The 24,859-nt window shown below is 47.0% G+C and overlaps 1 protein-coding gene across 2 annotated transcripts in view; it reads right to left on the bottom strand.

Annotated features, from left to right (window-relative positions):
* The window catches only part of LOC138453203 (adhesion G protein-coupled receptor F5-like), a 939,048-nt gene that overhangs the window by 422,881 nt on the left and 491,308 nt on the right, over window positions 1-24,859 (bottom strand). For both annotated transcript variants that reach the window (XM_069605830.1, XM_069605831.1), the window contains exons 9-10: window positions 19,427-19,627; window positions 11,665-11,871 (exon numbers count right to left, since the gene is read on the bottom strand). In XM_069605830.1, the coding sequence (XP_069461931.1) occupies window positions 11,665-11,871; window positions 19,427-19,627 (408 nt within the window). The remainder of the gene's footprint in view (window positions 1-11,664; window positions 11,872-19,426; window positions 19,628-24,859) is intronic.

Genomic DNA, 24,859 nt, shown 5'->3' on the forward strand with positions numbered 1-24,859 from the left:
AAATAGGACTGCAGAGGCTTTTTGATGGGTTTTCAAGGTTCATATTAGAATTGAAACTGAAAATCAATCCACAGAAAACAGTTGTGATAAATCTAGGTGGTACTAATAAGAAATGCTCCAATCCTGTGTGGTTTGTGGAAGGAACTGCAATACGATTGCAGAATGCATTTAGGTATTTGGGCTATTCTTTTTCAAGTGCTATGACAAAAAGTTTTATGATGAAATGCCTGGAGTATAAAGCAAGTCAAGCTGGAAAACAAATGAGAGTAATTGAAAGCAAATTTGGTAAATTCTCTATGTCGGCCTGCAGGGATTTTTATACAATGAAGGTCATCCCAAGATTGACCTATGGTCTAGAATTCTACCCTGACAAACTTACACCATATTTAAAAACCATTGAATCCCTCATTTGGAAAAAAATATTATTTTTTGTTCCAAAATGTATACCAATCAAACTCATAAGGTATGAGTTTGGTCTTAACTCTTTGAAAAGCAGCATGGAATGCAAAAAAACAATGCTATATAGAAAGTGTATTTTAGCAGGATCGAATTATTTAATAACGATGTAACTGAGAAACACATGCGGAATCTGAAAATAGAGGTAGAAAATATTCTGTGTAATATCAGACTTACAATGAAATGTCTGAGAGAGACCAGCTAAGATCAAAATGCTGATTAAAGGGTTTGACTGGGTAGCTAACAATACAGTGATCATTAATTCTAAATTGTATTGGCAAGCCTTATCTGTGTGGAAATGGTTCCCGGTACTTGAGTCTTATCTTGTAAAATATCCATCTCGTAAATTACGTAATAGTATTATGCGGTTCAGGTTCAACGTGATGAATACCAATGAAATTAGTTCTATGAGGAAATTAATTCCTGAAAATAGGAAGATTTGTAGATTCTGTATGAATAAGGAGACCATTGAACCACTGTTACATCTTTTGTTAGTCTGTCCCTTGTTGAGTAATGAAAGGCTTGCTTACTTTTCAGATTTCGTTGATGATACTTCATGTGTTTCTAGAGAGAAAATATGGTTTGAAATGCTCCATGGGTATGACATGTCGTTAAAGATCAGAGTTATAGCGTTTTTTACGATTATCTGCAAAGTGTCTTGATAGGATTTATATATTGTATTGTATTGCTTGAATGGTACTGGGTGTATTATGAATATAAGGTGTATAAAGAACTTTTATTACTATAAACCGAAAAATTGAAACGAAAAGGATATATGGTTGATGTAAAAAGAAAATGGTTTTTAGCCTTATTGTTATTGTGATGACGTATTTATGATATATGAGATAAGGGAAATTTATAATGAATTCAATAATGTATGTGTATAATGATCAAAAAGAAAAAGAATTGTGCTCGAATTCAATAATGAATGTGTATACTTGTTATCATAAATGTAAAGAATTGTGTTTTAATGTTTTTAAGTTTTATTATTGGTACTTTGTAAAGGTTTTTGTAAACCAATATACAATAAATAAAAAATGAAAAAAATCACTGTAAAGTATTGATAAATAATGGCTTGTGGGTCATCAATATAACAGAAGCAATCAAGCCTTTTATGTGTAGTAAATCATTGGGTTTCAAATGCAGCCTTCCCCATTCTGATTTTCCAGGGGCCCTGATAACACACTAAACTCATTTTGAAATCAACCTCGTTGTGGGGGTGGTGTTAAAGCACCAAGGATTAGCTCAGATCATAAGTAAAAGAAAATATATAATTAAAAGTCACCAAAGGAACCATTAAAATGTCCTAAAAGAATAACACCATCTGATCTGTTGAAAGCTCACCCAAAAATGAAAGCAATAGCTGAAATGGAATTCAAAATTGTAGGCTTCAAACCAATCAAATCCAAACCGTTTAACCTGTGAAAGCCAGACCGAGCTACGCACAAAGATTACTGCAATTAAGAACTGAACTTTGAACTAGGCCTTACAATAAAAGTCCCTGTCAGCCAATTCAGGTCCCTCATTAACTGCAGCAAAGCCCAGGCATTTATTTACCTCCTCCTCCATTCAAAAATAAAGAAAGTATTTGAAAATTACCTTTTAGATCCATAACACTATGTTTGATGTGATTACACAAACATGTGATTTACCATCAAACGGAAAGGTGATGTGCAACTGTGAGGGTCTCCTCTACAAAATTGTTTAATAATAATTGATAACATTATTTATATTACTAATTCCATCAAAAATAATTGCACAAATTAATGCAGAATAGCCTGGCATGTGTGGGGACTGTGGCAATCCAGAAATGCATATTTCATTGAAGTGTAATTTTACTACAATAAGAGATGGAAGAAAATATGAATTTGAGTTAAAAAAATGTCCATAGTGTGCAGCCCCCACTTTCTTCCATGTTTAGAAATATGATCAACCTATGAGAAGTGATGGTGTATTCTCTCAGAGTATCTATCTATTAGCCAATAGAAAGTTTTGACCAATCAAAAAGTGTGAGGTCATGATGGCACAGTGTGGGAACAATTCCAATTATGAAAAAGGGAAACACATAGTGAAGGGGAAGACTCATTCCAAATGGATGAGAGATGAGCTTGTATAATATCTGGAGTTGATTGGGCCCTACCCACGAGAAAACAACTACCTGAGGCAGACCTGCTTTCCTGGAAGATGCCTTAAATAATTATTCAAAAGTGAGTCTGAAAACTGCCCACTGTAATTTGACATATGCCCTTTAGAACCATTTGTATGCTATGTCCCAGGAGTGAGAGGACAGAGGACATAATTGCCACTAGAGAGGGTAATTCCAAATTACCACAGGGGGTGATGAATTATTACTAACATAATAAAAATGGAATATTGTAGTTTGCCTGCAGCAGCCTCCTCTGTCACACCCACCCAGGACCTTTGCTCGGCCCTGGCTGCAACCTTCACTGAAAAAATCCAAGACATCCTTTCCTCTCCCACTTCCACACCGCATCATACATTCTGCAGCCTCTCTTTGCCCCTCCACCACTTCTCCACTCTTCTCTTACTACCATCACACCTGATGATGTCACCAGACAAGTCCGGTCTTTGAAGGCCTCATTCAAACAGCTGGACCACTGCCCCTCCAAAACCTTTAAGGACAACATTGACCCTCTCGCTCCAGCATTGGCTGATCTCTGCAATCTCTTTTTTGCCACTGGAGTTTTCCCAACTTCTCTTAAGCGCTCCCTTGTGCTTCCTCTGCTGACCCCTCCATTCTGGTAAACTACCGCCCTATCTCTTTTACCCCCTTCCTGGGCAAACTCCTAGAGAAGCTGGCTATCTTTCCCCTCACCCTCCACACTGAATCTGCTGGTTGCCTCCACGATCATCAGTCTGGTTTAAGAGCATCCAGAGTCACAGAACCTGCTCTTCTGAACACCCGTGAAGACCTTCTCTCAAATCTCGACACCAACACTCCCTCTGTCCTCATTATTCTTGACCTCTCCTCTGCCTTTGACACGGTAAACCACAAGATCCTGATTGCACGTCTCTGTGACACCCTGGGAATCGCAGGTCAGGCTCTGGCGTGGCAAACCTTCCTTTCCGACTACCCATCCCAGGTGGAACTTGGGTCCTTTCTCTCTACTATCACTCTTTCAACCTGTGGCATTCCCCAGGGTTCTCACCAATCCCCTTGGTTCTTCAACGTCTACATAGCTGCCCTGACATGTCTGATTGCCACTTCTAGTGTTACGCGGATGACACGCAACGCTCCTTCAGGCTACCCTCAGCCACCCCCACTACCTCATTCATATCTGACTGTCTGTCTGCAATTCAGTCATGGTGTGCTGCAAATGAGCTCTGTCTCAACGCCAGCAAGACTGAGATTGGTCTCATTGGGACTCCCGCTCCCGCTTTCACACTCACACTCTGGCTGTCCTCCCTTGGCCCTGCACCCACACCCACCTGCAAGGCAAAAAACCTTGGAGTCATCTTTGACACCATTATCTCCTTCTCCACTCACATTTCGGACATCTCTAAAAAGTCCAACTACCAGCTGCACATCCTCAGAGATACTCTTCCTTTTCTCACCTCCGCCCAGTGGCTCACTGTCTCCAGAGCCCTGGTTCTCTCAAGGCTGGACTACTCCAACAGCCTCTTTTCCAACCTCCCTGCCTCTGCTCTGCGTCCTGTGCAACTCATCCAGAACAGAACCGCAAGACTTCCTCAAGCCCAGGGACTGCATCTCTCTGGTGCTGAAATCCCTCCACTTTCTCCCTGTGGATGCAAAAATCAAGTTCAAGACCCTCTGCATAGTCCACAAGGCTTTCTGGTACCTGGGACCTAGCTATATGCAATGATGCCTACCTAAATGCTGTCCTTCCCGAGCCCTCAGCTCATCTACCTCCAACCTTCTGCAGTGAGCCAGTTCTCCAAGCAGAGATTTGGAGGGAGATATTTTTCCTCAGCAAGGGCCTACCTAAGGAATAGCCTCCCTGCCACCCTCTGTCTTGAGCCTGATCTCCTTAAGTTCTGGAAACACCTTAAGACATTCTTTGTCTCCCCTTCCTTCTCTCTCCCACTACCCTGCTAACCCCTCTCTCCACTCTATCCCTCTATACCTCCTTTTCCACACAGCCTGCTGACTGGCTGCCAGGTGTATCTCAGAGTCTCACAGGTCCTGGCACCCTTGCCAGTCCTCTTGCACTTGCATCAGGCCTTACACTTGCCTCATCATTACTGCACCTGGTCAATGACCCATGATAGTGGCATCTCTCAGCACTTACCCCAGCTTCTTACTGACTGGGCGCACTTGGACTCCCCCCTCCTCCCTGCAGTGCACCCCCTCTCCCTTCTCCTGTACAATTCTGCCCTTGCACAATCTGAACGTACCATGCCTTGAAGATTTGTCTATCTGTCTTCCCCTGTCCCCCCGCCCCCTATCATGGTGGCACCGCAATGCACTTGGAAATACTGCAAAATCGTCGTCAGACCTATTATTTGTTATCTACACTGTTAATTGTATTATATACACTTACTCTGCCTGTGCAGATTTGTGTCATTCAGAATTTCAAGGTCTCTGAATGACTGTTGCTTTTTCCCCTTGTTCTCACCCTCCTTGAGCACTTTGAAACACTTGCTTTGTGTATAATCACTTTACAAATAAACATTACCATACCATACCGTAACCTGATAGAAAACTTACTTATAGATCAGCACCTGTGAAAGCCATAGATATTTAAAAAGACAGATTGTGATGGAAGAGGGCTTAACATTTTAATCTCCATAGAAAATATGCACTTCCAAATGAACACTAAAATGCCACTAATGATCTTGTGTTATAGTGTGGGGACCCTGAATTTAATACACCCAAATCATCCAGTAGGCCTGGGAGGCATAGCTGTTATACATTCAGAAAGTTAGAACCTGGGGTGGGTACGAAGAGTAGACAAATCAACTTTCTGTGCATTCTAAATGTATAGCATATTACATCAGAACTAGAATGCCATTTACATACATATGTTAGACACCAACCACAATGAACTGCACATGTTGGTTGTGGAATATATATAGCCAATGTATCTTTCTATGTGAAATTTCTCTTATATCAATAATTGTTTTTGATATCAGAGAAAATAAAATGTTGCTGATAAGGGGTGTATACGGAAATGCGAATTGCATTGTGTTGCTTAGAAATGAGATTGTATCTAATTCTAATAGAACATACATATAAATAGTGTATTTATGGTGTGACACACAGAGGCAAGCCAATTTTTGATTTTGTGAACAAGTTACAATGTATCTATTTCTTGTGGTGATTTTCCCCAGCATAAGGTTAGTGGGCCACCTTTCAAATTATTTGATTAAGAGCAAATGAAAATGTGATTCATAATACAGCCTGTTTCTCAAATCAGAATTGTGGCATGGGATTATATACTGGGGGTATTGCATAAGGGGATGTACTTTAGTGATGGCTATATTTGAATCCACAAACGATCAGAGACCATGGGTTTTTGCTCAATGCATTAAGTAGATGACATCACTGATGTCAACACACATATGCATTGTATAACACAAATTGTGCCCAGGATCACAGATGTGAAGTTGAATTAGTGTGTTGAATTTGATAGCCTCTGTTGTATTACATTGAAGTAAACTGTTTTTTGTTTTATTTTATAGAGATAATTGAATTATAGAAGTGATCGGACATGATGAAGCAATGTCACAGACTAAGGACCTGAAAAGAGAATTACCTAGCTGGCAGTCCATAAAAATCAGTGACTGAAATACATAGATTCCTTGCAGAAGGAGTTACACAAAATGAAAGAAAAATTGACTTTCCAAAATAAGAGCATTTAACACTAGCCAGGCTAGTCTGAATGACTCAAGGGAACAATTGGTACAGAGTAAGCAGAAGATAATTGAAATGACCCATAATTCTAAATTGAGACAGGAAGGTAAGAATTTTCCATTGAGTTCAGAATCACAATCTAAAACTTGCAAACAGATACGTTTTATGGAAGAATGGAGATTATCTGCAATTCCTAAAACTACCTCCCCAATTGTCATTCCTACAAATGGCCTAGCCAACCCACATGAACTTGATCCTGAGAATAAAAGCCCCTGAGGTTGCTGCCCAGGGTCAAATTTGTGAAATCCCAAATATGAATGAAATGCAATTATAATTATCCATACACTCACACTGTCTCTGTAAATTGGATAAGAAAGATGACAGTATTTTGTGCTTATCCAAGTTCAAGGACAGTGGGAATGAGTGGCTGTCATAGATATAGCGTCTCAGGTGACCAGGTGACCTTGATATTTCGAGAGGTACGTGTTACTTTGAACCAAGGAAGAGAAGAAATCACTGCATTACCCTCTAATCCCTCCTTGTGGAATTACATAATTTTGATGGAATAAAAATCCAAGCAGATGGAGTTACTGAAATATAAATCACAATAAGGCTGCTTAGACTCACCTATCCGGTGATAGTCGCGGCTTTTCAGAACACACATGTTTTACTGGCGTGACAAATCCAGTAGTCTGGCCTTGTTAAGAGGGGATGGGAACCTCAGTCAGCTAGGATGGGAGGCCTACCAGGAAGAAATCCAGAGCCAGTCTTATCCCTGAGGTGGACGCTGGCAGTAGAGAGGGCCCCAATTCCTGTCCCTCCCGTGTGCTGAAATGTTTTTGTGCAGACTGCCATACTCATGCCATGCTTCGACAAATTGGTTGCCAAGTAAAAGTGGGCGAAAGAGAGACCGCCTGAGGGAAACCTACATGGCAGACCCGCTGCAGCCAGCCCCATTGAAGAGAGAGAGACCACTTCCCAGCACGGAAACAATGATGCAAGCCTTGCAGAGTTCTTGGACTGCATGAAAAAGCTCATGCAAAGCATTGACAATGCCCATTAGACAACCGCAGACCAAAAAGAAAGAAGAAACCACCTTCCTTAGAAAGACTTAGTGGGGGACCCTCATGGAACAGGGTCCCGAAGCATAACATGAACATTGGCCTTCCCAGGCCACCAGGCTCGGTATGCAGCAAGCATGCACATAGAAAGTGGACAGCGCTTAGCCCCTTCTTATGATTATTTGCCAAACATACATGCCTTGAGTGGGAACGGCAGGGTCAGATTGGGCATTGAGAGTCGTCCAATCCCAGCAGAGGATGGGGGATTTGCTCAAGGAACAGGAAGCAGGAATGGTCAGTTTTTCGGATGCATTCAGAGCTGAAGTAGGAGGACAACCAAGAGACCAGCAGAGGGAAGTGGGTAGCAGCGAGTTGTTGAGGGGATTCGTGGAGCAGGTGAGGTATTGGCTATGGAGTGAAAGTGGTTCTGCAGTATGAGTGTGCATGTTTGTGTGGCAAGTCCATAGACAAGACCATGCAGGAAATGAGTGAGATGTGAATGGAACTGAGTGTAAGAAGGGTGACTGAGTAGTGGTTTGGTGGGTGGAGTGGTACTGCAGTGGGGGGAGTAGTAGTGTAGAGGAGGGATTAGGTATGTGGAGGAGGAAGAATTAGTGTGGAGGAGGGAGTAGTAGTGTGGTTGAGGAGGGAGTGTTAATGCAGTGGACGAGAGCATAATAGTGTGACACAGGGAGTAGTAGTGATGTGGGAGTCATAGTAGTGTTGAGGAAGGAGAAGTAGTGGAGAGGGAGTCATAGTAGTTTGGAGGAGGGAGTAGTAGTACGGTGGAAGAGGGCTCCAGAAGCTCACTGTCTCCAGAGCTATGTTTCTCTCTAGGCTGGACTATTGCAAAAGCCTCTTTCTAAATCTGCCTGCTTCTACTCTCTGCCCTCTGCAACTCATCCAGAACAGGACTGCGAGACTTGTCCTTGCCCTCAAGCCTAGGGATCATATCTCTCCAGGACTGAAATCTCTGCAGTGGCTCCAAGTGGCTGCAAGGATTAAGTTCAAAACCCTCTGCATTATCCATAAGGCCTTCTGGGGCCTGGGGCCTCAATACCTTCAACTCTCTCTCCCTAAATATCTTCCTTCTCGAGCTCTTCGCTCATCCGCCTCCAACTCCTTCAGGGTCAGTCGCTTCTCCAATTCTCCAAGCAACGAGTTGGTGGTAGATCTCTTTCTTTGTCTGGGGCCTCCCTCTGGACCAGCCTCCCTGCCTCCCTGAAACTTGAGGAGAATCACCTCCGTTTCCGGAAGCACCTCAAAACCTTTCTCATTGCTTCTTCTCTCCTCTCCCCTGCTGACTTCCTTGCTAATACTGAAACTGCACTGGTTACCTGGCCACCCTGTGATCTCTGGCCCAGGTCCCCTCCCCCACCAGTCGCACTCCTGCACTGCCTTCCTGGCAACCCTGGCACTTGGGGACTGTTTTCTGTATCCCTACAGTCCCACTACCAGCACTTGACACCTGATGTCTGCACTTACCCTTGAACTTGCCATCTGCTGGCCGTACTTTTACTTTTTAAATTTATTTTATTATCCCATGTACTGCACGGTCCCCTGACCCTTCCCCCCACACTTTCCTCCTTCTCCTTCCCATGCACTTGCGCGATCTGAATCACACCTGTCCTAGAAGAATCGGTCTGTCCTCCCTCTGTTCCCCCTCCCTTGCCTTGTCGTGCCTTGAAACACGTGTGTATAGACGCGTTATAAATGCCATATCATATTATATCATCATATCATATCATAGAAGGAGGGAATAGTAGTGTGGAGGAGGGAGCAATAGTGAGGAGGGTGTCATAGTAGTGCGGAGATGGGGTTGTAGCAGTAAAGAGGAGGGAGGAGCAACTTAAAAGGGTGGATGGGAGATCTAGTCTTGTGAAAGACAGTGGAGGGACAGGAGAGGTGGATAAGTGAAGGAGGTGGAGGAGAATGGGGAAGAATAGATAAGAGGAAACAATGGAAAGGAGAGATTGAGCATGGATCATTCAAGGGTGCCTGAAAGGAGCATTCCCAATCCCAGTAGATCACTAACCACAGGTTAGACTAGGGCCACTTGAAGTCCCTGAGTGATGTGTAGATAGAGAAGCCTGTTGCCTTTAGGTCCTCGCCAGAGCAGAAGTCGTAATCTTAGCACATTGGGGGAGAAACAGTCTCTAGCACTAACCTGGGAAAAGGAGGCTGGGGGATTTGGAGGAGAGTAGAACAGACCAGAAAGAGGGATGTCCTTAGGACAAATGAATACTTCAATAAAAACTCTTGAATCACCTCAGAAAGTTAGAGGGTTTCTATGCCATTTGTAAAACTGGGAAACAATTTACTTCAGAGGCCTTCACCTTGGCTATATTGCATGAACCAGGTCCTCTAGACCCAAAGACTCTGCCTAATCAAACTAAAGAAGAGGGTCATTGATGTCAGTTTGAATGGCACCTGTCACTTGATTAAAAAATATCCAGACCTGGGGGAGATTAATTATCAAAACAATGAAGTCCCAGAAATCACTTTAATGCCTATGATAGTGATGGGACTCCCAAAATAAATATGAAAATAAATCTTGCTCCAAATATTAAGTGGCTCTCTACTTCGAAGGGAGGTACACTGAAATGTGCATGTTTGCATGACTCAAAGCTTTAATGAGTAAGCATTGAGTAATTCTTTGACAACACCCCAGACGGGTGGATCCCTATCCAACAAAGCCCAATCATATCCCCCCTTCTGTGGTGGTTTGAAAGTATTACTCTTGCATGTATCAGAGCCTCTAATCACACTTCCTCACTGCCCTATTGGATGGCTTGCATCAGTGTGCTATTCCTGGATCACCAGCATAACCCAAATGTTTGCTTTGATCAGGAGATTTGAGAAAATCTGCCTTCCGTTTGTTTAGCAAAAGAGTGGCCTTGCCATTTTGGATGCTGCTTTGTACTTATCTATGGAGGCAAGGAATATCTGATATTATCTCGGGAGGATAGCTCAGGGACAACATGCTCGCCTTGGAAACAAGCCGATACAGAGCAACACAGGTTCGAGCCCCTGGTCCGCGCTTAGAAACCTCTGGGTATTAAGCACATTATAAATAACCTATCATATCATGTCATATCTACCAGTGGTTGGGTGAAGCTTGAGATGTGTTACTTGATGAGCAACATCTGACATGGTAGAGATTGCGCAACTGAGGCTTCCATGTGTCTGACTACTTTGGTGATGATTTGAAGCATTGGAAGTTTTCAGGCACATGTAAATGAATGCTTCAGAAAACAGAAATGGAAGATCAAGTGTTTGTGTATGGCATACTGAAATCCACATATACATACAAATGACACGGTTTAATTATTGATTAATTTCTGTAAAATATATTTTTACAAAACATGTGAATTGATGAAGTGATAAAAATATGTTTTTCCAAATCATTGTTAAATGATGAAGTGATACATAAACATGTTTCATTCTCTTTTGAAAAACAGTTTTTAGTTCAGCTAATGTACGATATGCTTATTTGACTGATACTATCAAAATGATTGTGAGAAAAGACATATAAAGAAAAAAATAATTTTGCACAATGCAAGTGCACTTCAGAAGACATTGCATACAAGAGAGAAAATGAAACTGAAAATGTGTTATTCTACCGCAACAACAAAGGGAAGAAAATGCATTCTGAACTACACTTGTGAAGCTAGGACACAGATAGATGCCTGATTAAGTTGACCTGAATTGGTATAGATATCTTCAAAGCTCAATGTGTCTATTTAATTTGAACCGGGCTTAGAAACAATGTGATATTAATGCTCCATAAATTCCTGTATTAGGTTCAACCTGAACCCTCAGTACAATGTTTTGGCAGCCATTGTGTTGAGTATTTAAATAGCAAGCACATGGAGGGAAAGTTGAATATGTTTGTGATCTGCTCTTAAAATCTTCTAAGAAGTGGTTAGCACTGGGTCTGCATATGCGTCAATCAGTTGGATGTATGTCTTTGTGTGGGCTGGAACGTAGATGTATGATGATGAGGAGGATACAATTGGCATGCCAAGTGCTGAGGATGATCATTTGTAGTCTGGCTGTCATGTCTCTGAACTGCATTAGGTCTAATCAATTGATGTTTGCTATGTGGGCTGCAGACAGAAGGGATGAATGCAATGATCGATTCATGAAACTCAGAGATGAGATGACCACTGGATTTTTTCATTCAAAACATGAATTGCACTAAGATTACTTGTATTGTGCCTATTAGAAAACATTTGCATTCGTGTCTATCCTTTCAGTTCATTTTATTTTCCAATGTTCGTAGGACAAATTTGAATGATATTCACTTACCATTGATGTTTAGGATTCCGTTTGGTGTGCAGGAACATGCAAAGTCTGAAAAATCACCAATTATACAAAAATGGTACAGTTCAGATATGCTGTCATTGCAAACAATGTCCATGTTGTCAGTAAACCTTGTGCTTATTGAGAAAACACTGACAGATTTATTTGCAATATATTTGACAGATGAATCATTCAACATGCATGTGTATACCCCTGAAAGACAAAAGTAAACAGTATATTAGTGTGTTATTGTACATAATCATCCAACTGTTTTTAAAATATTTCATGCTTTACATGTAAGTAGACTTTCTAGTTTTCAGCTCTCCCCGAACACTAATAAAACACTGCTTTAATAAATGTTCTCATCTCACCGTTTACTTAGAGATATCTCTAAGAATGCATCAGAGGAGTCTATTTGAGATTTAGCCTGATGAAGGAGATTTTCTATGAAGAAGCTGTCAGCTAAGGTCCTAAGTAGTTGTTTGGCCCAAATATCATTTGGCTAACGGTTGTGTGGAAGTGACCTTTGTTACAACAGCACTTTCCATGTAGTATTTCTAGGCCCATATTTGTAATTAAAATGTAAAAAATAAACTTGTAATGTCTAGATGAATAAAGTTTGTGGTATTTTAGTATTAGTCCTGTGTGCAATTCCTAAGCATAAATAAACAAACTATCAGATTCCGATGCCTACAATGAATGGAGGACTTAATTAAGCAACAAGGGCCTCATTATAAGTTTATCGGTCTAGAAACAACGGTGCAGATAAGCATACCGGCACTGTTGTGTCCAGAACGCGAACTACAAGTCTGCCTGCCGAGCGCAGCAGCCACAGTAGACAGACTTGTAACAGGAGCACCGGCACCATTGTTAACGGTGCAGGTGCTCCTGTGTCCCCATTCCCATAGAGTCCCCATTCCCATAGAGTCCTATAGGACTCTATGGGAATGGGGGTTAACGAAATTGCTGGTGCCTGACTTCCCGGCAGCCGGACTTGGAATAGCCCAGTGGCACTGGGAAGGCGCTGGTAATTCATTCCGAGTCCGTCGACAACCTGGCGGTAGCACCGGCAGGATTACCGCCAGACTCGGAATGAGGCCCTTAGTTTTTTAGTGTGATATTCTTTATAGAATTGGAAAATGTTTGCAGGCTGAACATTGCATTTAGTTAGCAACAGTGCAGGTGTTTCCGTGTCCGCACTCCCATAGAGTCCTAGGGGACTCTATGGGAATGGGGATTTACATATTTACCGGCGCCTGACTTCCCGGCCGCCGGACTCGTAATGAGCCGGGGCACCGGGAAGTCAGGCACCGGTACATTTTTATGGGTCCGGCAGCAACCCCCCGGTAACACCGGCAGGGCTAATGCCGGACCCGTAATGACACCCATAGTGTCCTTGTCCCACAGCTCACCAAACTATGACACTAGTTTAATGTCAAAGAATCCACAAGGTTGCTTCACGCCACTCACTCTAGGTTTTCATTGTGTCATATTCTTGATGCATCAATATATCTATGTGTGTAAAACGGACTTATGTTTCAAGTTTTAAACAGAGATATTTTCATATGGGATACATTACTCACCGTAAACGTATTTCTGATGCTTGTATCTGCTTAGATTCACATGCTGTGCATAGGCCGACATCTAGTGGAAGCTGCAGAGTATTACAGTTTGTTTTTCGAAACTCGAAAATGGGCGTCGACACAGGCGTGCCAGTAATACTATCCCTAGTGTGACGTCCACTGTACCCAAGATCCCTCACTCGTCTAGGATCCTCAGATTGTATTTTTTCTGACATGAGGAAGCATGAGGAGTAGCGTGAGTACAGATAATCCAAGCAGATAGACAGAAAGGTAAGACTACAAGCAATCATGCGCCTTCTCTCGGAGGGGAGGAAGGGTGGGTCGCATGTGAACCTAAGCAGATACAAGCATCAGAAATACGATTACGGTGAGTAATGTATCCCTTCTGAGGCTTGTGGAATCTGCTTAGATCACATGCTGTGCATAGATTAGCGAGCAGTACCAGAAGAAGGAGGTGGGATGTGAGAAGGGTCATGAGCAAACAGGTGTCTTAGAACCGCTTGTCCCACTTGTGTATCTGTCTTGGAATGAGTGTCAATGCAGTAATGCTGAGTAAAAGTGTGAATAGAGCTCCAAGTAGCTGCTTTGCAAATGGTGTCGAGGGGAACATTTGCAATGAAAGCCAGAGTGGCCCCAATGCCTCTAGTAGAGTGGGCCCCTGGCGTAAAAGGCAGCGTTTTTTCAGAAAGAGAGTAACAGCTGTATACAGTTGATAATCCACTTCGAGATAGCGCCTTTAGAGACGCGATCTCCCTCTCTGCCTGTAGCTACGGAGACAAACAGTTGATCTGTTTTCCTTAGCGGTCTGGTTTTATTTACATAGTAGAGGACCGCCCTACGCACATCTAGGGTGTGTAGTTTCACCTCAGCTGAGCTTTGCGGGTTCTGGAAGAAAGCCGGAAGCTTGATGGACTGGTTTACATGGAATTTTGATATAAATTTAGGTGAGAACCTAGGGTGTGTGCATAAAACCAGTTTGTCTTTGTGGATAGTAAAGAAAGGATCCTGCACTGACAGAGCCTGAATTTCACTGACCCTTCTTATAGAGGTAATGGCTACTAAGAAGGCCGTTTTATAAATCAGGTGTTTGAGACTACTTTTATGCATGGGTTCGAAAGGGGGGCCCATGAGCTTAGCTAGCACCACATTAAGGTCCCATCCTGGCGGTGGGTTCGAAATAGGAGGGTGAAGTCTCTTTACTCCTTCCATGTAGGCTTTAACTACTGGTACTTTCCACCACGACACCTTGTTATGGGATGTGGTGTAAGCCGAGAGGGCTGCCAGGTGTACTTTCAGAGAGTTAAAAACCAATCCTGCATCCAGCAGGTGGAGCATGTATGTCACAACGTTGGAAGGAGTGCAATCAACAGGGTGGATTTGTTTATTCTGGCACCAAATGCCAATCTCTTCCACTTGTCAAAGTAACAGTGCCTTGTGTTTGGTTTCCTGGATTCTTTTAGGATGTTCATACACCTCTTGTACACCACCTTCCTGATGAGGAGTTGGTGGAAAAGCGCACGCAAACATCCCTGACCAGTTCATCCACAGGGCGTTCCCTTGGGAGTCTGGCTGGGGGAACCTGGATGCAAATCCTGGGCATTGTTTGTTTTCGCTTGTGGCGAATAAGTCTATAGTGGGGAAACCCCACTGAGAGCAGAGATCTTCTACGATCTCTCTGTGAAGGACCCATTCGTGTTCTTCTGGGAGAGAGTTTCTGCTTAGAGCATCCGCTATGGAATTGAGCTCCCCTGGAACATGTTGCGATGACAGGAAGATGTTCCGTCTGAGTGCCCATATCCAGATTTTCTGGGCAAGCTTGGACAGATTTGGCGAACGAGTCCCTCCTTGCTTGTTCAGATAGAACATGGCTGTCGTGCTGTCCGTCCGTATCTGCACCGACAAGTTTAGTAGATGGGGCTCGAACGCCCGAAGCGCTCGGAATACTGCCAGAAGCTCTAGCAGGTTGATGTGGTTCTTGGCTACTGAGTGAGACCAGAGACCCTGAGCTGTGTGGTGGAGATGGTGAGCTCCCCACCCAGTCAGGCATGCATCTGTAGTCACCACTGCCTGTACTTCGGGATCGTAAAAGGGTTTTCCCCTTGCGAGATTCTCTCTTGTCCTCCAGTGTAGGCTCTGTACAAGTGTTGGCGAAACGACCACTAGATCGTCCCACTGACCACTTGCCTGAGACCACTGTTTCGCCAACCATTCCTGCATGGGACGCATGCGCAGTCACGCGTGGGGGATCAGGTAAATGCATAACCCCATCATGCCCAATAACCGCATTGCTTTGCGTACCGTTATTTGTTGACCGGACTGATAATGTGGAATTTGCAGTAGTATATTCTGAATTCTCTCTTCCGAAGGGAAGGTCAACCCTTTCTGAGTATCTAGAATTGCTCCTAGGAACTGTTTTGAGGTGCTTGGCACCAGGCTTGACTTCTTCTCGTTGATTGAGAAGCCTAATTCGTGGAGGAGGTCGATAGTCCTTTGAATGTTTGTCCTGCAAATTCCTGGGGTTTCCCCCGTTATGAGCCAGTCGTCCAGATAAGGGTACACTGGGATTGCCTCCCTGTGTAGGTGTGCAGCTGCCACCGCCAGTACCTTGGTGAATACCCTTGGTGCTGAAGCTATCCCGAAGGGCAGTACCTTGAATTGGTAGTGGCGACTGTCCACCTTGAAGCACAAGTACTTTCTGTGCGCCGGGAGCATGGAAATATGAAAATAAGCATCTTTTATATCCAAGGTGGCCATGTAATCCCCCTTTTTTAGGAGGGGGATTACCTCTTGTAGCGTGGTCATACAGAATTTTTGGGGCTTGACATACTTGTTGGCAGGCCGTAAGTCTAATACTGGGCGCATTGTCAAATCGTTCTTTGGCTCAAGGAAGTAAGATGAATAGATACCCTTGTTTACCTGGTGTCCTGGGACGAGTTCTATCGCGTCCTTTTCTAGCAAAATGGCGATCTCCTCGAGAAGGATCTTTTGATGTTCTAAGGAGTGTACTTTTTGTCGTGGAGGATGGTTCCGGGGACGCTGCAGTAATTCTATACAATATCCTGTGGACACTGTTGACAGCACCCATCTGTCTGAGGTGATCCCTTCCCAAGCCTGGGTGAAGTTGGAAATGCGTCCCCCTACTGGGGTTGCGTGAGAAGGGACCCTGAACTGAGCGTCACTGCTTTGGTGGAGGCGTGCCACCTCCCTTGTTGGGGCTGCCTCTGCCTCTCCCACGACCTCTTTTGTTACCCCTGCCGTAACTTTGGGTAGACTGCTGGCTGTTGTTCCACTGTGTACCCTGTCCCTGGGCATAGTTGCCCCTTTGTGAATTTTGGCCGCGTGGGCAACGAAAATTACTGTTCCCCCTCTGGTTAGGGGGTTTGTTGGTTAGTTGGCCAAGGGATTTCAGTGTTTCGTATTCGTCCTTGGCGTTTTTCAGTGCGTCTTCGACCGCTTTCCCAAACAATAGATCGGGTTCCACCGGCTTGTCTATTAATGAAGCCTGAGTTTCTGTTTTGAACCCCGACTGCCGTAACCATGCATGTCTTTTGATAACAGTACCTTCTGCTATCAATCTCCCTGCGTTGTCCGCGGCGTCGAAAGTTGCTTTCAATATGCAACCAGACACGGCTCTCCCTTCTGCCGAGATCCGAGCCAATTGGCCCTTTAACGGTTCAGGAGCAGAGGCTATGAGTGCCGCGACCTCTTCCCATTGATGGCAGTTGTAGCTGGCCAACAGGGTGGTGGAGTTAGCAATCCTTGCTTGGTAGGCGGACGTTGAGGCTACCTTCCTGCCAAACCTGTAAAGTTTCTTGCTCTCCTTGTCGGGAGGAGCTTCTGACGAAGATAAGGGTGTTCCAGCCCTCTTCCGAGTGTTGGTAACAACTAGGGAGTCTGGTTTAAGATGTCCTCTTATATAGAGAGGGTCAGACTGGGCTGCCCGGAAAAGTTTTTCGACCCTGGGGTTGACTGCTCTGGTGAGGTTTGGGTTCACCAGGGACGGATCTATTCTTCGTTGGATGGATTTAAGGATAGGGATGGTCTGAGCGACCGGCCTCCTCTCTCCCACCAACTCTTCTGCGAAGTCCCTTTCCTCCTGTACACCGTGGGTGTCGATGTGAAAATGTTCTGCCGCGCGAGCGAGAACCTCATTAAGGAGGGGCTGGTTATCGACTGGTGAGTCGGTAACTGGGGCTTCGTTCTCTACTGGGGAATCTACTCTATAAATTTCCTGCTCATCTTCTCCCTCCTCCTGGTCCTCATCATCCGCATAGTATTCCGTCCCGGTTTGTTCCTCCATAATTTCAAACTCCTGGTCCCCCTCAGGGAAAGGCTCTCCTTGGTACCTGGGGTGTGGAGTAGAGTATGGAGTAGAGTAAGGCTGCACCTCAAAGGGTTCAGGTCTTTCGAACCGGGCCTTTTTACTTAGGGGGATAGGATCAGTGGAACCTGAGGGTGTGGCCCCCTGAGGGTCATACGAGAGGAAATGCTCTGGATTCTTGTCGTAAAAATCAGCCAAGGAAGACATCCGTGACATGCCCCTGTCTATGTCTTCACTGGACCATTCTTTGGAACAGGGGATGACTTTAGTAGGCAATTTAGGGGACTTATCAAGGGTACCCTTGCTGGATGTTGATCTCTCAGTAGACTTGTATTTGTCTGTCTGCTTAGGGGGGAAGGATGGTCTTACAGGAGTGGAAGAATGTGCTTTCCGCTGTTTCCCCCCCCCTCCCCGTGCGTGGAAAAATGTTTTCCCTGTCCCTTGGAGGCCCCGGAGACTTTCGACGCCTGGCGTCGAGGATCGGGAGAGGTATCTGTGTTTTTCGAGCGTGGGGCCTCGCTGGTGTTAACTGCGGGCTCCGTCTCTTGGAGCGCGGCCTGGGGGTGGAAGTCGTCTTCGTCCTCCGACGATCGAACTTCCGTTAGTCTAGGGAGCGAGGCACTCTTGGCAAGAGTGGATGATTGCCTTGCGTCATGAGGCGATCTCGATCGAGAGCGCACAGAGGACACCGAGTCGGACCGTTCTATCTGTGCCTCTTTCCGAGAAGTCGACGTCGTCGAGGTTCGGTTGGACTTAGTGTGCTTAGTGTGTGTAGGGTGTGTAGCGCTTGCGTCGCTGGGGCTCTTCCCCATAGCCGCCCTGCCGGACGACCTTCCGAGGTCGGGGACCTGCGCTCGGCTGTCTTTCGACGCCGTAATGCCCTCGCAGTCCGAAAGTACGGCGTCGCTGCCATCGCTGAAGGCTCCCTCCGCTGCCATGGCCGCCTGCCTGGCGTGGTGGGCCCAACGCTTTGTCGAACGGTCCTTAAGTGTCTTAGGTTTAAACCTACTACACGCTCTGCAGTTCGCTTCGGGGTGGTCCCTCGGCAAGCAGAGATTGCACGTGGCGTGCCTGTCGACCCAAGGGTATTTGCGTTTGCACTTGGGGCAGAATTGGAAAGGGGTACCCTCCATACGCACCTTGAGCCAGCGGGCTGGTAAGTGTAGGAAATATATAAGTGTACCTATATACCAAGAGTGAAGAGTCTGTACCTCCCCCCACTCTCCCTACTTGCAGGGCCGAGGCCAGCGGCCTACCAGGCCCGGGCCGAGGCCAGCAGCCTTCCGAGGCCCAGATCCGTCGTGCAGCAGCCGACGGTCAATGTCTTCTCCAGCCGTCGAGTGTCGAGGGTCGACGTTGGGGTGGGGAAGGATGTCAATAAAGAATTATAAATTTCAATTATTAGCAAAAGTATGGCTAAGGCCAGGGGACTCCGCAAGATGCTTCCGACCAGTATGGCGGAAAAAAACAATCTGAGGATCCTAGACGCGTGAGGGATCTTGGGTACAGTGGACGTCACACTAGGGATAGTATTACTGGCACGCCTGTGTAGACGCCCATTTTCGAGTTTCGAAAAACAAACTGTAATACTCCGCAGCTTCCACTAGATGTCGGCCTATGCACAGCATGTGATCTAAGCAGATTCCACAAGCCTGAGAAATTGAGTTACAAACTGCATTATACAACAGAATAAATACCTTTTAATAAATGCAGTTTGAAACTTGTGCGAATTCAACATTAGTCTAGCTGCCCAACTGTTATAATTGCAATGCGTTGCAATTAAATACTGATGACGTTTAATTAAAAAAATGTAGTAGTTGTAACATTAAGAATAATAAAGAAATCAGTAATGAAATGTGAATACCTGAATCGTTAGCAGTGGTGCTGGTAATAGCCAGATTAGATTCTGAAACACCATTTTTATTTGTGGTGATGGAACCTTCCATGGTGATTGTATTGTTTCGAGTCCAAATGACTGAAGTTGAGTTGGATACCGTTCTGCATGTCATCACCAGTTTATCACCCTCAAAAACCACATCTTCGGATATTGTAAAATTAGTTTGTCCTAAAAAGTAGAAAAACGACTTATCATACCTGAACGAGAGAGCACACCTGGTCAAAGCAATGAGATACTACTAGAACATAACAGACCACATATTTCTTAAGGGAAAAAGAACATTTGGTTTCAGCGAGGTAAGGTGGTCAAGGACACAATGGCTGTTTGGAACTATTTGATGTGCTTTCTTGTGTAAGGTTAAGATTTAAGCTCGGAAGACCTTCTGAATATGACCATCTTTCAAATGCATTTTTTGCAGACAAGGGGCCTCATTACGACCCTGGCGGTAATCGCCCGTCATTACCGCCATGGCGTAATGAGCGTTTACGCCGTGGGACGATGGCGTAAAGAGCGCCACATTACGACCCATCGCGCACGAGCATTACGCCATGGCGGAAAAGGCCCCTACCGGCATCGTTAAGCGAGCAAGGTGCACTTACGCCACCGTAAGTAGCGGCCACCGTAAGTAGCGGCCACCGTAAGTAGCGGTGGCCGTAATTAGCGGCGGCCGTAAAAAGTCGAACCGGAAATAGCGTCATCGCGCCGGAACGGGAAACAGCCCGTCGGCCATCTTGAAAAACACAATCCATCGCCATCCTACCAAACAACACCAGACCCAACCCTGACACCTGTCCCAATCAATCACCCACCCTACCAAGTACCCGAAAATGCCTAAATGTGTGAAAAAGGCATGTGACCGCCAGCGCCAGGAGAGATTCAGCCGGGAGGAACTCTGCATGCTTGCGGAGACCCTGCAAGACAACGCAGGTGTCGTTTTCTCCCCGGACATGACCAGGACAGCGATCGGGAAAAAGAAGGCCATCTGGGCCCTGGTGGCTGAGCGCGTCAGCGCGGTGGGGACCGTACCCCGCACCCCACAGCAGTGCAGGAAGCGCTGGGATGACCTACGCATACGGGTCAGAGCCGTCATCTCAGCAAACCGCAACCTTGCCCTGGGTACTGGTGGAGGGTCGGAATCCCCCCTGAAACTCCAACCGTGGGAGGAGATCTGTGCAACCACGATTGGCATGGAGTCCATTGAAGGCGTCGGAGGGATGGAAAGGGGAGCTCCGACATCAGGCGATGAAGGTAGGTGCCTCAAACAAGACATGCCATAGTCACAGCAGTCCAATCATGTGTAGCACAAGGTTGCCCTAGAGTGTAAATGCAACACATATCAACACTGCCCATAGCCACATGCGAGCACCACCCTGCATACACTGCTGGCACCCGCATACCTGCATCCACATTCCACACTAAAAGGAGACAACCTGCATGGCACTGCCTGAAATCTTCCTCATCCACTGACCACAATAATGTCAAACATTTCATTCCAAAGTCCGCAGACCCATCAATAACGCCCTCCCTCCTTTGCTCCACCACAGGCACAGATTCACACCCAGAGGACCAGGACACCCCTGCGCCAAAGAGGGCCAAGAAGGCCATCAACAACGTCCCTGCACCCTCAACCTCAGCTGCAGTGAGGCAGACCCCACAACAAGCAGGTCCCACTGCAGGCATACCGGAGGTCCCACCGGCAAGCACCCCTGTCGGCAGCAGGCCAGCAGCAGCTGCTCCACCTCCACCGACATTGCCTTCCACAGGAGGCAGGGGGTCAGCGGCCAGCAGCAACATCGGGGAGACAGCTGCAACAGCTGCATGTTCAGACTCGGACATGGAGCACGAGGTCAGAAGCCCCACTGACCTGCTACATTCCCCCTGTTTCTCAGACGCCAGCCCCCATGAGGGTCACTCACAGGGGCACACAGAGGTAGGAGTGGCCATCCACCCCATGCCCTGTCCACACTCCACAGGAGGGGAGCAGCCCCTCCATCACTCCACCAGCACTGGCCATGGGCCAGCACGGCCAGCAGTCCCTCCAGGACATCACTCAACGGCAGCATCAACTGTCCGCAATGCTGGATGAGCATGCCGCGGAATGTGTGGGGGCTAGGTCTAGCATTGAACAGGCCACGGAGACCCTAAGGGCCGAAGTGGCGCAGAGCACTGCCACCCTGAGGGATGCCATGCAGGCCATGTCCAGGGACATCTGTGCAGAACTTGCGGCCTTGCGTCGTGCGGTCACTGGCCTCACCCACACACAACAGGACGTGCATGCACAGGGGCAGCCTCCACTGCCAGTTCTGCGCAGAGCAGCCCCGTGCGACGTTCCGGTCGTAACCTGCGCTCCACAGCCAGGGGTGCCCCGGGGGCCGGGAGAGGGGGCTTGTGACGGCCTGTGGCCACTGTCACAGGCATCTGTTGACACCTGCATGGGGTGTGTTGGGGTGTGCAGGGGGGAGGTGGGAGGGGGTGTGTTGGGGTGTGCAGGGGGGAGGTGGGAGGGGGTGTGTTGGGGTGTGCAGGGGGGAGGTGGGAGGGGGTGTGTTGGGGTGTGCAGGGGGGAGGTGGGAGGGGGTGTGTTGGGGTGTGCAGGGGGGAGGTGGGAGGGGGTGTGACACGACAGTTCATAGTTTCAATACACTTTTTTCTTTCCAAAAAAGAAATGTGTGGACATTTTCATTGCGTATGTGTGCTTTATTGGTGTACAGTCCACAGTGTGCATGTCCCAGGGACACACAGTGCCCCAAGTGCAGTCTCCATGCGATAAACACCAGCTGTGTGTGCTAGAAGCAGTGGTCGATGATACTTTGGCGCATGGCACGCCCCTCCTGTACTTCGCCTCCTCCATGGGGTGCCGCCCCATCTGCACCCTCCTCATCATCGTCAGGTGGTTGCAGTTCTGCGTCAGGGGGCAGGGGCACATTCCGTCTGACGCACATATTGTGTAGCATGACACATGCCATGACGATCTTTGCCACCTTCTCATGGCCATACAGGAGTGCCCCACCAGACCTGCTGAGGCTTCGGAACCGTGCCTTCAAGAGGCCGAATGTCTGCTCTATGACCACACGAGTACGTGTATGTGCACGGTTGAAGTCCTCCTCGTGCTGGTTCTGCGGGTTCCGGACTGGTGTGAGGAGCCACCTCTTCAGGGGATAGGCTGCATCACCTGTATGTAGGCGAGAATGTATGTGTCAGTCATGTTGTCTAATCAGGAACATGATGTTCCACCATGGCTCGCATCCAACTGTTACTTTGGCTCACTTCTACATGCACTAATTGATTCACACAATGCAACCAGTATGTGCTCATGGCTCCCATGGCCTGTTTTGCATGCCATCACCCAATGTATGCAGAGGGGTTGTGTGCATTGTGAGTGCCCTTCCTCTGTCTCCGTTCCCTGTGTTACTCACAGCCAGGTGGAGTATGCATCACCCCCCCCCCTTTCTGCCAGGTGGAGTATGCATCATCCCCCCCCTTTCTGCCAGGTGTAGTATGCATCACCCCCCCCCTTTCTGCCAGGTGGAGTATGCATCATCCCCCCCCCCCTTTCTGCCAGGTGGAGTATGCATCATCCCCCCCCTTTCTGCCAGGTGTAGTATGCATCACCCCCCCCTTTCTGCCAGGTGGAGTATGCATCATCCCCCCCCCCTTTCTGCCAGGTGGAGTATGCATCATCCCCCCCCCCTGGTACGTCATTCACCTGCCCACTTCCATGACATTGCACTCACCGAGTAGCCAGGATCTTGGCCCTGCATGTCGCTCCATGTAGCGTGGTATTGTGGAGTTCCTCAGGACCATGGAATCATGGGTTGATCCGGGGAATCGGGCACAACAATGTGTGATGATCTTGTTGAGTCACAGACCATTTGCACGTTGATTGAGTGGAACTGTTTCCGGTTGCGGTACGGTACCTCCATGGCACGTGGAACCACCAATTCCACATGGGTGCAGTCGATGGCACCAATGCAACCGGGTATGCTGGCTAGTGCATGGAAACCCACTTTGGTGTTTGCAATCTCCTGGGCAGTCCGTGGTAATGAGATGTGGTCGTCTGTGTGCTTGAGGAGGGCATCGAGCACTTGGATGAGTGTTCGTGAGAATAATGGTTGTGAGATGCCATGCAGGTGCCCCACTGTGTGCTGGTAGGTGCCTGTGGCCAGGAAGTGGAGTACGGCCACTACCTTCAGTAGGGGGGGGATGGCGGTTGGACTTTCTATCATGCTGACGATGTCGTTGTGTGTCATGTCTACGATGGCGGTGATGGTGTCCCGGTCCAAACGGTACAGGGTGTGGATCTGCTCAGCAGTGAGGTTGAATGGATTGGCTCTGATGCGTGGGATTGGGGGCTGCCTGCGTGGTGGCACTGGCTGTGCTGGTGGGGCTTGCTGGGCCTGCCTTGCCCTCCTTCTCCTCCTGCGTCTCCTCTGTGCTGCCTGTTGTTGTTGCTGTTGTAGCACATGCATTGCTATCAGGTCCTACAGCCCCAACATTGCTAGTCGTATTGGTATCATTGTGGAGTGTGACTGGGTGTGGGAAGGGGTGGGGTGTGCTCTTTTTGTACTCCCCTGAGTCTGTATTGCCTTCACCTGTGCTGTTTCTGTGCACCTGTGGCAGCTGCATTCACTTAACATGGCCCTTTACGGTTGGTTCGCGATGGCGTTATTTGCACCATGGCGGTAAGGTACTTAACGGCCTGGGTGATGGCGTTAGGTGCATGTCCGCTTGGGTCGGCATTTGCGTACCTTTCCGCCATGGCGCTAAGTACGGTGTGGGCGGTCGCGTGCGCGCACCCTTAGCGCAGTTAGCGGCAGCGTTAACTACGATGCCGCTATTGGCTTCGTAGTTAACGGTCACGGGTCATGATCGGACCTGGCGGAAAACGATGGCGGTAACCATTTACCGCCATCGTTTTTCACTTAGCGCCAGGGTCGTAATGAGGCCCAAGAACTTCGTTCCCAATCACTCTAAAAACGCACACCTAGCCCACATATGTGAACAAGACTTCAGAACGTTTCAGAAAGATCTAAAGGCTCCCCTCTTCCTCATTCACATGGTCCGACATGGCCTACATGTTTTCCTTTGTTACTGTAACCATTCTGAGCAGCATAGCAGAAGTGTGAGCACCTGGCAAAAATAATAAATACATCAATAAATAAACACATATATACATAATGAATTCTTACTTTTTGTAGTGTGGTCCCTTTAAGGCGCGAGGACGTGGTCCATCATCATACCTGGTTAATAAAGAGGGCCCGCCTCGGCACGCAGGGCAGTGCATGAGCGGGGACTGACGAATGTAGAACTGGTGTCCGTGTCTCTGTTCAGACCCTGGGATGCACGCGTGCCCCCAGGTCTCTTGGGACCCACGGGACACCACAAATGGTGACGAGGGGG

Source organism: Ambystoma mexicanum, chromosome 4p (genome assembly GCF_040938575.1).
Source record: "Ambystoma mexicanum isolate Mex_15411 chromosome 4p, UKY_AmexF1_1, whole genome shotgun sequence".
NCBI lineage: Eukaryota > Metazoa > Chordata > Amphibia > Caudata > Ambystomatidae > Ambystoma > Ambystoma mexicanum.